This window comes from Adiantum capillus-veneris, chromosome 11 (genome assembly GCF_014529385.1).
Source record: "Adiantum capillus-veneris isolate H3 chromosome 11, ASM1452938v2, whole genome shotgun sequence".
Lineage (NCBI taxonomy): Eukaryota > Viridiplantae > Streptophyta > Polypodiopsida > Polypodiales > Pteridaceae > Adiantum > Adiantum capillus-veneris.
In genome coordinates, this window is record NC_140941.1 from 125,581,705 (window position 1) to 125,595,716 (window position 14,012).

The window sequence follows — 14,012 nt, forward strand, 5'->3', positions numbered from 1 at the left end:
TTTCCTCTTCATAGGGTCAACAGACACATGAAGTGGGTGAGTCCTCAAGACCACCACAGACAGATGATGATATATTCAGGACCCAGTTGGCTACTGCTGTGGCTATGTTCACACAAGTAATGCAGAACCCAAGGTTTTTAGCCTTTCTGCAACCTCCTGTTCCGTCTCAGCAAGTTGGGTCACTGGATCATATTCAAAGGCCTGTTAGGCTCGAGCACAGGTGATTCATACCGCACAGTCAATGGAAACACCTGTACACTTGACGGAGAACATGCAGTCTCCACAACCTATGCCTAAGGTGCAAGAACAGGTGGCTGAGATGCCAATATTTCAAGCTGTACCAGTTCAGCCCGCCACCTTTCAGCAGCCTATAGCTGGTTCTAATGGGCAGGGAAGCAACCTACAGGCTATGCAACAAGTCTTCCCACCACCTTACACCCTGGCTATTTTGGAGGTGGATCCGTATTCCAGAGCATGGCTGGTCATGCACCTGGAAATCAGTTTCACACGCCAGGAACAGTGTTCGGGGGTGCTCAAACAATGATGCCTAGCCCCATGTATGGTGTCACGGGCATGCTACCAGGGTTTCAAAGCACTCAGGGCCAATTTGGGATGCCACAAGCAAATTTTGGTATGGCTGGAATTACAAATCAGCAGCCAAATATGGCATTTCCAGGTCAAGTTAATAGCGGCCAAGGAACACAGATGAACCTTAATAGTGTTCCCATGTTTCAGTCACTTCCATATGACAATTTAACGCCGCTGGAGAGGCCAACTCCGTACAAAGAAGGTGGCAAAGGTGTGTCATTCACAACCTTTACAGGGTTTGATGACAGGAAGAAGGCTCTTTCATTCCTCCAGCAGTTTGACAAGGCCTATGCAGGGGGAAACTTTAGAGAGGCTTCAAAGGTCCGCAAGGCAGCCACTTTCTTGACAGGGAATGCGGGACAATGGTGGACAACTTTATTGCTTCAAGGGCAAGCTCCGTCCACATGGATTGACTTCAAGCAGATTTTTGCAGCAGCGTTGTTATCTGATGACTTTGAAGCAGATGTCATGACAGAATGGCACCAGCTTAATGCTGCTACTTGCAAGAATCTGGATGATTACAATCGGAAGTTTTGGAAAGCTCTACTTCCAGTAACTTCCTATAGGTTTGTGCCATTGACAGAACAGATTGAAAAATACTGTTGTGGCCTACCCAAAGGATTGAGAAAATACTGCACGAAGACAAAAGTCACTACTTTGACGCAGCTCATTGAGGTAGCAAACACTGGCAATGGTTTGCTCAAGGGAGAAGATTGTGAATTTAACACTGGCGTCAAGGCAGGATCAAGCAAGAAAAATTCAGCCAAGAAGCACGTTCCCCATGAGGCTCCTATAGGGACTCAGGAGTCAGCCAACGCAGGGAAAGACAAAGCTACGGTTGAATCAGAAAAAGGACCAGCAAAGAAATGGAAAAGACGTTTTCCTCACAAGTAAGAAGAGCAAAAGAAGGTCCTGAGGACAAAGAACAAATGCTTTATATGTGAGCAGCCTGGCCACATTGCTTACAACTGTCCTACAAAGAAAAGGCCAGCTGATTCTGATGACAAGGAAGACAAGAAAGGAAAGAAGCCCATGGCTGGTCTAGTGCCAGATATGGTGGGCGACAAGCCAAATTCAGATGCAAGTGAGCTTTGCAGAGCATGGGGAAAGGTCAGGGATCAAACAGTGCTTATCTTCTTTGATCCAGGTGCCAAAGCCAACTTTATTTCCCCAGAATTGGCTTCAAAGTTGGGAATCACACCTGAAGAGATGGGGTATACAACAGAGGCAGGTTTGGCATGTCCTGGCCATACAGAGGCTGTGACACCCATCATTGGAAAGTTGCGTCTACATATCCAGTCCTATGTAGATGCTGAAGAATTTTACATCATGCCACTGGACGGATGTGATGTGTTGTTAGGTATTCCTTGGTTGTTTCGTGTACAGGGAATCATGGATGCCTACAACAAAAAGATCACTGTACAGAGCAGGGGAAAGACTCATATTCTGGATGTAAAGCTTAAAGGGGAGTCTATTCCTATTGTATCAGCTTCTGCTATAACTTCTGTAATGAAAAAGCATCTTTCTGCGTACTTGGTTTTTGCACGTGAAGTGTCAGATTGTGATGAATCAAATTTATCTGTGCTAGATAAAGAAAGGTCAATGTTTTTACAACACTATAGTGACTGTTTTTCCGAATCATTACCGTCTCAATTACCGCCAGAGAGACCCGAGGACCATGCGATAGATTTGGTGCCAGGCAGTAGCCCACCAAATAAGCCTCCGTACAGGGTTAGTGCGGCTCAGCAGAAAGAGATAATGGGCCAAGTACAGGAGTTGTTAGAAAAGGGGCTGATTCAGCCTAGTTAATCTCCATTCTGTTCTCCAGTGTTGTTGGTGCAGAAAAAGGATGGCTCATGGCGTATGTGCATCGACTACCGTGCACTGAACAAGAATACCATCAAGAATAGGTTCCCTATACCTAGAACTGATGATATTATGGACAAATTAGAAGGAGCAGCTATGTTTAGCAGGATAGATCTAAAGAGTGGGTACCATCAGATCCGCATTAGATCAGAGGATGTGCACAAGACTGCTTTTAGAACGACGTTTGGCCTTTACGAATTTTTAGTGATGCCCTTTGGTCTTACAAATGCTCCTGCTACGTTCAATAGGATGATGGACAGAATTTTCCGTCCACACCAGCAGTTTGTTGGTACATTCTTTGATGACATGATAGTCTACTCAAAGAATGAAGAGGAGCATAGGCATCACTTGGCCATTGTGTTCAAAGAGCTACGCAGTCATAGGTTGCTCATCAATGCAAAGAAAAGTGAGTTTTTTCTGGAAGAGATTCACTTTCTGGGACACATTGTCTCAAAGGATGGTGTCAGAATGGATCCTGCAAAAGTTGAAGCGATCAAGTCATGGCCAAATTTGAAGACGGTGCATGATGTCCGAAGCTTTTTGGGACTATGCTCCTATTACAGAAGGTTTATCCGAAATTTCGCTGAGATTGCTTCACCTTTACATGCTCTTCAAAAGAAGGCAGTCACTTTTAGATGGACACAGAAAGAGATTTTAGCTTTTAATCTCTTAAAGGAAAAGATGACTTCAGATCCAGTCATTGTGTTGCCAGATCTTAGGAAGTCAGATCTTAGGAAGTCATTTGTGGTCCAGTGTGATGCCTGCGGTAGCAGCATTGGTGCAGTGCTAATGCAAGATGGCAGGGTAGTAGCCTATGAGAGCAGAATTTTGCAAGGGCCAGAGATGACCATGCAGGTCTATGAGAAAGAGTTACTGGCTGTGATTCATGCGCTCTTAAGTTGGAAACACTACCTGCTAGGTGCAGATTTCGTTGTCCAAACGGATCATCAGACCTTGCGGTACTTCTTGACACAGACAAAGTTATCTGAGAAGCATATGCGATGGGCAAATATCTTGTCCATGTTCCATTTTCAGATTGTGCATGTGGAAGGCAAGAAGAATGTTGTGGCTGATGCCTTGTCAAGGAAGCCACAAATTTCAGCTCTGTCGATTCCTTATCATCATGAACTTGATGATATGAGAGAACAATATGCAAATGATGAAGATTTTGCAAGGGTCTTCGACCAACTAATGGATGGACAACGTCATGAACACTATCTTCTTAAAGACGGGTTCATGATCATGCATGGCAGATTGTGTCACAAAGCCATTGCGACGCAAAGTTATGGAAGAGAGTCATGTCCCACCGTATGCAGGGCATCGTGGTATTGATGCTACAGTTAAAGCGGTTGAGACATTCTTCTACTGGCCTACATTGAGAAGGGATGTGGATGCCTTTGTGCGAGAATGCCTAATATGCCAAAAGGTCAAGTTTGACAGGCAAAAGGCACCAGGGTTATTGCAACCACTACCTATTCCAGATAAACCATGGGAAAGTATTGCTATGGATTTTATCTTTGATCTTCCAAGAACGCAGACAGGAAACGATGGTATTTGGACCATTATTTGCAGATTCAGCAAACAGGCTCATTTTATTCCTGTCAGGAAGAAGATAAAGCCAGATCAGATGGCACGCTTGTTTATGAGCAATATTTTCAAGTATCATGGCATGCCACAGTCGATTGTTAGCGACCGTGATCCACGCATGACAAGTTTGTTCTGGAGAGCCTTGTTTGGGAATATGGGCACCACGCTCAAATTCTCTTCGTCATTTCATCCTCAAACAGATGGGCAGTCAGAAGAGGCAAATTCTACTGTCCTAGATCTGTTGAAGTGCTATGTGTCAGAGCATAAAGGAAAGTGGGAGCAGTATTTGCCATTGGTGGAGTATGCATACAATAATACAGTGCATTGATCAACTGGCAAGGCACCCTTTGAGATAGTTGAAGGTGGCAAGAAAGTTACTCCCATACTGCATACAAAGGACAAGATATTTGAAGCAGATAAGTATGTTCAGGACATGGATGAAATGTACAAGAAGGTCAAAGTGGCCTTAGAAAGGACTCAGGCAAAGCAAAAGAAAGCAGCTGATCGTCACCGTCGTGAAGTGGTATATTCACTTGGTGATTGGGTGCTTTTACGCTTTGAAAAGGCAAGGTTAAAGAAGATGAAGGGCAAGGAAAGACTGTTTCCAAAGCTCAGCATGCGTTATTATGGGCCTTTTCAAGTGTGCGACATAATCAGTGATGTTGCATATAGGCTGAAATTGCCTAACAGTTGGAAGATTCACAATGCGTTTCATGTGAGTCTTCTCAGACCCTATGTGGGTGATGTGCCAGAAGATCAGCCGGAAGTCGAGGAACTTGACGAGATCTTGGTCCCTGAACAGATTTTGGGACACAAAGAAAGGAAAGTGAAAGGCAAGGTTGCTAGGCGTTACTTGGTAAAGTTCAGAAACTATCCACCAATGGATGCTAAGTGGATGGAAGAAGGTGAACTTGCAGAGTCACCAACTGTGTTATCACTTTACCTGGAAGCCTTCGATTTGCAACCTACCTTGACCCCTTGAGTTTCAGAGCTACATGGATTGTCAGTGTGACAATGGCTTCTGAAACAAATGATTACATGGTATTTAAAGTGAGCTCAAATCAAATACCTGTTACATGAATGTTAGAGCTGTACAGATTGTCAGTTTGGCAATTGCTCTTATGCAATGTCCAAAAGTTTGGTTAGTGCTATAGAAGTGAGTATTTCTTGTCAGTTTGTCAAGGATACAGTGATTGCTTCTATTCAAGAGTACATGTGTAACTGCATTCTTAAACTGTCGGTTTGGGTATGCTCGAAAGTGTTACGAGATCCAACGTGTACTATAAGACAGTGGCAAAATGTGCAGCTACCATTTTGTCATTGGAAAGTTAGTGACTCAAAGCAATGGCACAGTGCGCAGCTACCACTATGTCATTGGGACAGGGTTCACACGCAGGCAATACATAAGTCAACAAGGTGTTGAATACACCAGGGTTGACAATGAGCATGTATGTGTCGTATATGTGTCGACAGGTGTTGAATACATCAGTGTTGACAGTAAGCATGTACGACATAGATGCAAACGAGGACGTTTGAGATTTCAAGAGGGGGGTATGTCACCAGCGTGTGACTACTATCTATCCTTTTTGTTGATTTCTTTCTTATTATCTATTTACTTTCACTTTTTGGAAACACCCCTCGGGAAATCTAACTGCCCTGCATTGCATAGCTAGTGTGGAACTGTCCAGAGGGAGTCCAGGCCCGAGGGCAAGAGAGCACTAAGGTTGGACAAGGACTATGGTTAGCCAAGTGGAGTCATTGACTAGCCAAAGTGGAATCCTTTGCTACAGAGGCTACATTTCAGTTCTGGATGTGGCCGCAGTGTACAAAGAGGGTCGGATGACCTAGAAAGATACAATGGCAGCATCTCCTAAAATTTAGGGAACTGCTATTTTGGGACCTGAAAATGTGTTGACGTCATTACCTCCGGAATGACAAGGGAAACATTTTCTTACTCTGCCGTGAAGTCAACTGGGCAACCGGTTGGGATATTTTTAGACGGCAACCCCGAAACGGGAAAATGCTTGTAAATGTGCCAAGTGGCACCTTCTGGTGCACTTGCCTCATGCAACAAGAAGTGGCGCTGAATTTAGGAGGGGGAGAGCCTCATTTTCAGTTTTGTCACAGGTTAAGAGCTATGGAGTGCTTGCTTTCCCTCCTATGTACAGTGCGGTGCCAGGAGTGATGCCCTGCACGCTACGCACTGCCCTCTCTCTCCCCTTTGGCAGTATGTTATGCCCCTCTAGTGGGCTCTTCATTTGACCAATGTACAGTTGTGTGGGTTCATGCGCGATTGGCGAGGCAAGAGCCTCTTGCACAGGTACTGGATTAGCTAGCGGCTAATCCCCCCACAGGTACAGGTGAATTCGGAGAGGTTTCACGCCAGAAATCTCGTCCGATTCAAAGGGCAAGTAGCCCTACAGGTGCGGGAGCTCGAGGACTTGCTACGGATGCGACCGGCACGCGAAACGGAGCCCGAAACAGTGAATTACAGCCTGCTGTGTATTTTTGCAGGTTTAGGGTTTTGGCCCTAAACGGACCCTAATACCCCCAGGAGGTTCGGGGATGCAAGGGGACCGCTGTACAGGTGATCTTGCGCATTTTCAGGGCTGAAAACAGAGAATTCAGCGTGCTGCAGATTCTCGCCAGGTTTTGCAAAGTGCCCATATGCGTCGGGAAAGTCATTTAATGCGTGGGAATACTGACCGTGAAGGGTTCTAGTACAGTTATGTTGCCGAAATCGGGTTGGAACAGTGGAAATTCAGCCGAGTTGGTGCGGGGCAGCTTGTAAAGAACCACAACGTATATTCCCTCTTTTGAACAATAAAGAAATACCGAAAGGGGCGCCTAAGTTAGGGGCCAATCTGGTGTCCGTCTACTCATACAAGTGCAATCTAGCAGCCTGTATCCCTCTCCCCTTTGTTGTGTCTTGAAAGTACAGGTAAAATAGATGACTAATAATGGGTGAAAGCTAAATCAAGGTTTGAAGTAAAGTCTACCGCCCTTTTTGGATTGAACAGGCCGGTTTCATAGTCCAAAAGCAATGCCAAAAAGCTGCCAGCGTAAATCACGAATTGCGTACAGCAGTCAACCTAAAACGCGGAAATCCCTACAATCTCTGGCGTCATCATGTCAGCGCAATTTTTGGAATTTCAGTACAGCTGCCACGTCATTAGCTGCCACGCAAGACTTTCAGAGTGTGTGTGGATCATGCTTTATTTTAATCCTTTATGTCACTTGGGGCCCCATCAAACGGGGTCCCCATAAGTTGGTAGGACTTCTTCTTCTGTTACTTGTTCGGACTGTGGGTAGCCTCGCTAGCCTCCCCTATCCATTGGCACGTAAGTCTCAATCGTTGAAACGTTGAGACGCACTATCATTCGATCCCTATTCTTCTCCGAAATCTTCTGATGAACTTGCATCTAGTTCCCTCAGTTTGTCAGAACCCTCAGATGTGCTACCATCTAGTTCTCTTACTGCTCTAGAATCCTGTGATGAGCTCTCATCCGGTTCACCTTATTCATTCTCTTCACTAAAAGACTCTTGCCGTGTTGAGATGGATACTATCCTGTCTAAGCATGCATCCGTAATCCTTGCTTAGCATGTCCCATAAGTCTTTGAATAGAGTCAGACTTCTGTTGTAGACAATACTCTCAAATCTCTTTTGGGAAACCATAGCAAAACCACTAAATCTAGTCCCTCAAAGTAATCTTCCGAAAAGAAGACACTGGCAAATAAGTATCCCAAAACCTCTTGCAGTAGTCATCCAATATATCTTTCTTAGTCATTCTCAAATGATGCCAAGCCGAGATGACATCTCTTTCATATTCGTCTGATATCCAAGTGGACGTCAAAATTTCCTTGAATTTTAACCACGTCACATGCGCTTCTCTGCGTAACAACAAAGTCTTGGATATGCTTGCCACCTCGAAACTCGACTTTAGGCCCAAATAACTCAGGAAATCCACCGATTTCCTCTCCTCACTCGAGGGCTTCAAGCCTTTCATTATCTGGTTCTTCGTCTTTTCAAAAGCTCTACCCAGCTCTTTCTGCGAGTACAACTTCCACTTTTCTGCACTCGTCTAGAGGAGAATCAATGACCTCGCGCCATCTCCAGAGAATCTCATCAATCAGGTAATCCTTCAAGTGTTTCGCAAATTTTGGGGTCGCTGGCAATCTTTTCACACGTGTCAACTTGCAATTGATGTTTGTACTCCGCTCCGCAAAACTTTCCCGTCAAAAACTTGCCCAATTCTTCATTCTTTTCTTCGGTTTCCAAGCCAGATTTCAACTTTTCTTTGCCTTCCCAATGAGAGGTGTTCTCTGTGTCAGATTCTCCGAAAGAACCCATGTGTACTCTTGGGTCCCGGTGTGTACTCTTAAGTCCTTTGTGACTTATGCCCCTTAAGACAAAGAGATGAAGACGGGAGCACGCCCGATGCGTGATGGACTAAAGGTGTGAGTGGCTAGTAAGTCCGGGGTCGGGACACGAAGATTCTTTCACAAACAAATGGTGCCCGCTCACAGGGTACCCATAAAAGCAGCAAAGTGGCAAATTTTGAGCCTGCTGCCCACCCAAAAACACACATGCGAGTAGCTGAAAATGCCACTATCCAATGAAAATCAGTAAACTCCTCCGCTCCCGGATTATATTGGAGCGTTGCAGAGGTCCAAGTAGGGTAGATCTCTGAGGGCTCAGTCATCAAAAGGCTCAAAATGGCAAAAAAACATCATATAGCTCGAAAGCAATCGTTGTCGTCATCGTCGAACCAGTGTAGACGGATATCAAAAGACTAGATCCCATGTCGTACCACTGCCAAAAAAATATCTTCCCTAGTGTATTCCTGATCCGCCAAGGGCTTACCCAAAACCTCCTGAGAGGTGCCCTCATTGCCACAACACGCAACAAAAAGGAAGGGCAGTACCTAACCACATGTGCACGGGGAAACTAGGAAGACGAAACTGCAATCTAACTGGTGAAGTTTGAGAGGAGACACCCGATAGCCATCTGCCTCGCTCATGACCAAGAAACCACCTGGCAATTGAGGTGGTGGGAAGGGCCAAGGACAGGTTAACGGGGCTAGCCGGTAAGCCTCCCCAATGGCAGTCATCAGATCCATGCAAAATCGCAGCCAAGATGGCTGCTGCCCAACATTTTGCAAAATGCTAGCAGCCAAGAGCAAAGCCAATCCAGATCAAACAAACCTTGGCTTTGAAGACGTCATAGTATCATGTCCACGTGGTCATGTGCACATGACTGAATAACACAAGCGTGTGCTCATACAACTCGATAAATGAGAGTGGGAGGCAAGGCTTACCTTTATAGTAGTAAAGGTGACCTAGAGGTGGGCAAAAAAGGCACGCCATAAATTGGAACCAAATCAAGGGCTAAAGAGGGCACTCATCTACAATATACGCCACCTAATCTAAAAATGAGGCCTCTAGACCAAAAAAGGGTCAATTGGTGAATAAAAGGTTCAAGACAAAAAAGAAGGGACCAAAATGGACTAAAAGTGCATATGCGAGGCCAATTTGGCCTACAACCATGAGACGCAACCTAGGATGACACCATCTATTGAGGACATATCTTCAATGTCTCCTCTTAAGCTCCAGATGGGTGGTCCAATTTCACATTGTTGAGGAAGTTTAACAAGTCTAGGTCGAGGTAGAGGCTTAGTAAGAAGAGCTTCAAGATTATCAATGGTGGGACAATACCCCATGTTCATTCGACCATCCTTGATATAATCCCGAATAAAGTGACAATGAACATCAATGTGCTCAGTCCATCCTATGTGCTAGAGCAATAGCACTCTGTAAATCTAAATAAATAGTGGGAGAAGATGGAGTTTTAATGGCAAGATGGTCTAAAATATGTCGAAGCCATAAAGCTTCCATATTAGTGCCACGATGAGCCCAATACTCAGCTTCAATAGAATTTTACTTTTGACATTTCCATGATATGAGAGCATTCCCAAAGAGGAAGCAATCAGTAGTGGATCTCCAAGCTGTTTTCCGCATTTGCTAGGTGAATGTGTGCAGTCGCATTGCTCTACTCACACCTGATTTCCTTTCACAGCTTGGGCACTCCTTCCTCTCTCCAACAGTCATCCTCCAAATGTTTACAAACTAGGGACATTAACTACCCTTCTTACCTGTTTTATCTGCAGAGCTTATGCGCCTCTTTACCCTTGACTACAAAACATGAGTGTGGGCGCACGCATAAGGATATCTGTGGGAATGTGAGAGGCGTGCATAACTTTCAGTAGTTCAAAGAAGACTAGGACCAGAATAGTGAGGGGCTAGTATTTACACGCAAAGAGATTCCATGAGGGCAGGAGCTGCGAAGTCCGAAAGCGATCATGATGTGTGAGGCAAGGTCGGCCATGGAGTGAAGTTGGCGGCCGAGAACGAACCAAGAGTCACACAGGCCTTCATGAATCTGCTGGGCGCTGAGAATGGTCGCATCCTCGAAGTGGAGCTTCAGTCTCACCTGCTGCTTGTGGATAGCAGAGTCGCTTACCACTGCTAGCTCCATGCCTGCGTATGAATAAGAGACGTTCGAGAGTACGTTGCAAAGACCAGTCCTTATGATCAGAGAAGAAAGAAGCTGATGGAGTGCGCAAAGTTATCTAGCTTGCCCTACGCACAGGAGAGCTTGTTCACACCAAAAAATTTGGGAAAATTACCAAAATACCCCTCTAATTTGTGGAAATTCCCAAAATACCCCTCAAATTTCAATAATCCCAAAATACACTTATATCTATTTTAGCTGGATAGTTCACGATTTCCTAATCTTTATTCTTTTTTGACAATGTATATCCGTTTTTTAGTGCTTAGCATGTAATTTGTCACAAATTACCTCCCAAATAAAGACAATTATGTCTAAAAATAATGAAGCAATTCATCTCCAAAGCCTACATAACCAGCTCAAATTCTAGCTTTAGTATCTTGTATTCATAGACAATCAGTCTTCTTATGAAAAGCTACAATTTTTTTAATTTTTGGATAAAATTTACTCTCATAGTATTTTGGGAATTTTGGAAAATTTGAAGGGCATTTTGGGAATTTTTGACAAAATATGAGGGGTATATCGGGAATTTTTGAACTTTGAACGGTATTTTGGGAATTTCCACAAATTAGAGGGGTATTTGATAATTTTCCCTTTTTTTTTTTACGAGTGAGACTCCCGGCCGACAAAAAAGCCTAATGAAAGCTCTTTGTTGTCTTCTACAACGATTGTATGATATTAGGAAAGCATTCTTGGTTGTGATTCCAACTTACAACTAATAACTAGAGTGCTTCATTAGGCTGCATGACTGCAAGTGGATAACAAACTGGTGGAACGGTACAAGCCTTCACGGCGATTGCAATTAGAGAGAGAGCTTCCCTTTGGTAGCTGCATGTGTATGGAGATGAGTGGAGAGCAAGGACACTATTGTAATTACTATTTTGTTCTCATCGAAGCATTGAACAAGAGTATACATCAGTAAACAAGAACATAGAAGTGAAAGCTGAGAGAGAGAAAGAGAGAGAGAGAGGGCGTGCGTGCGCTTATTATTTGTTTTGCACAAATCTTGTTACCCTAAGTGATTATAAGTCACTGAAACGATTTGATGTAGAGAGTATGTAAAAAAAATGTTGATGAATTAAGAACGGAACTAAGCAAGAGAGAGTTGGGAAGACCTTTAATGTAGCATCCAATGACTGCTTTACTATGCAATGGACAAAACTTTTGTGGAGAAGAGGAGGAGGACAAGGTAACAACACATATCAGTGGGAGTTTTTGATGTAGGAACGGAGGGCTATATCGGTAAGATGTTGTTCAAAGTTGTGCGTGTGGTTAACTGGTTGTCAGGAAAGTAGCCTGAAACGAATTTTTTAGCTGACTGAAGGTGGTTGGGGACCACATTAGAGTAATTTAATTCTATAGTCTCGAGTAGGCCAAGCACGTCCGCAATCTGTACGAATAGCATACAATGGTGTTTTGTGGAGCAACTAGCCAGTACGGCGATGTCGATAGTGATTTGTCGATCGAGTGTATTCTAAGTGATGTAATGTGGATGCCATGGGGTAGATGGTTGAACTGGCCATGGAATAAACTCACTCCATTTATGCATGTAGTGTCTGAGCACCCACTGTTGCAAATTTGGGTTAAGACAGTATTGCAACTTATACATTGCAATCTCAAATTGTGTCTGCTGCTCAATCAGATCAGCTGGAATTGGCCTATCCATTCTGAACGGAAAAAGAAAAAGCATTTAAATCGAAGCAATTGATAAGTTGTTATGCCTTTCATATTTTGAATGGAAACAAAAAGACATTGTTGTAGCCAATGATCAAAGTTATGTGACGAAGACAGTGAACAAAACAATGAAATAAAGACGGCAAAAGTTCATAGCTATATTTTCTTGTGTTTTTTCAAAAAATAATATTTTCTCAACCTTGGTGGATGTCCATAACAAACGTTATAACCTAATGCAGTTGTTGTTTTTTTATGTTTAATATAGAAATGTTCTAAGTTTCTAGCTTTATGTATATTGGTACTAGTTGCTAAAGTGGTAATATCAAAATTGTCCTCGAAAGGACTATGTGCATGCATGTCCGCTCTCATTCTCTTCAAAGTATTGTGTTTGTGCTGGTGGCCAACGTGTTCATGGATGTTTTTTGTAACTCCGATATATCTCCTATCATTTTTTGTGCATCGTGTACTGTAGACTATGTATTCTTCCCGCCACACTGCTTTTTCTGGGGTGGAAGAACGATGCTTGTCTCTGGTTGTTGATGAGTGTCTAGATCTGTAGTCCATGGAGATTGGTTAGGTCAGCAAAAAAACGACAGTGCTAGGGAGAAATGAATGGAAGCTAGTGATACTTGTTATCCATACTTGCCTTGGTCGGTTGCAATTGGCTCGTATGGGGAGGCTGGATGGCCGTAACTTACTGCCTTGCGTTCGTTGTAGTGCCATGCTACCTTCTGGATTGTGATAGGTGGATTAGTTGCATCGTGCGTGTGGTTTGCCGAAGTCATGAAATTCTCCAAGATAGCGGCACAGTTTTCTTGAGTAGCTTTTGAAAGTTCAGCCAAATCAATGTTGTACCCAAACTGCAGCTGCTCCATTGTATACAGTGTAATTCCTTCGGTTTTTGTGTCGAGGAGTTGTTGTGCTTCAACATTATGCAGCATACTCTCATCTTCCTCGTACTGGATATCAAGCTCTTCACGTATTTGCTTCGTGAGACCTGCAGGATGTAGAAGCAAGCTGGTTAGCATGACAAACAGAAGGCATTAGATTTTTCTTTTCTAATAGTACCTGTTGTCATCCTGTCTGTGTTTGGTGTGAAGTCATAAAAATGTAAGCTTCTCCAGAGTTTGTGGTCGTGCGCAATACAGATCAACAAGGTGCAACACGACATTATTATTGTGAGAAATGATTCGTTGTCGTAGTGCCGGGGGCGACGAGTCAACATAGTGGACGCTATCGCTCTTTGAAATGATTGGGATTTGCAAACAATTTAATGCCACTTCTATTGCTGAGATAGGTTTCGACAGTAAAGAGGTTGAGATTAGCTTCAATTTCATAGTGTCGAGGCCACCTAGGCCTAAGCACTCTGCATCTTCTGAGCGGATGTTGAGATGGCCCATTGGTTCAGTTTTAAGTGCATACTTCAAGAGGTAGTAGGACAGCGGTCCGCTATATATTCATCGTTGTACGATTGGCCCTCTTGTAGTTGTCAATGTCCTTTTGCAACAAGCTCGTGTGTGTATTGTTAGCCAACATAAGTGCCTGCTTTAGGTGGTACATTATGAGCAGGTATGGCTTGTACAGGGTGTAAACGGAGAACAGAGTCGGTGCACGTATCTTTACATATATACTGAAGTTGATTTTACCATCATACTGGCCTTTCCCAAAAGGGAACAGGAATGGGAACCTTGTTGTCTCTATTGTGATGTCGTTTGCAGAGCTTGATGGG

The 14,012-nt window shown here is 43.8% G+C and overlaps 1 protein-coding gene across 8 annotated transcripts in view; it reads right to left on the bottom strand.

Annotated features, from left to right (window-relative positions):
* LOC147447975 (sphere organelles protein-like protein) overlaps positions 1 to 10,675 on the bottom strand; it is a 94,894-nt gene extending 84,219 nt beyond the window's left edge. For 2 of the 8 annotated variants that reach the window (XM_086523874.1, XM_086523873.1), the window contains exon 1: positions 10,352 to 10,513. In XM_086523874.1, coding sequence (XP_086380000.1) covers positions 10,352 to 10,368 — 17 coding nt within the window. In that variant the 5' untranslated portion in view covers positions 10,369 to 10,513. Of the gene's footprint in view, positions 1 to 10,351 lie in introns of all 8 variants that reach the window. The other 6 variants (XM_086523875.1, XM_086523871.1, XM_086523869.1 and 3 more) reach the window with 6 other exon arrangements.
* Between the last annotated feature and the right edge of the window lie 3,337 nt (positions 10,676 to 14,012).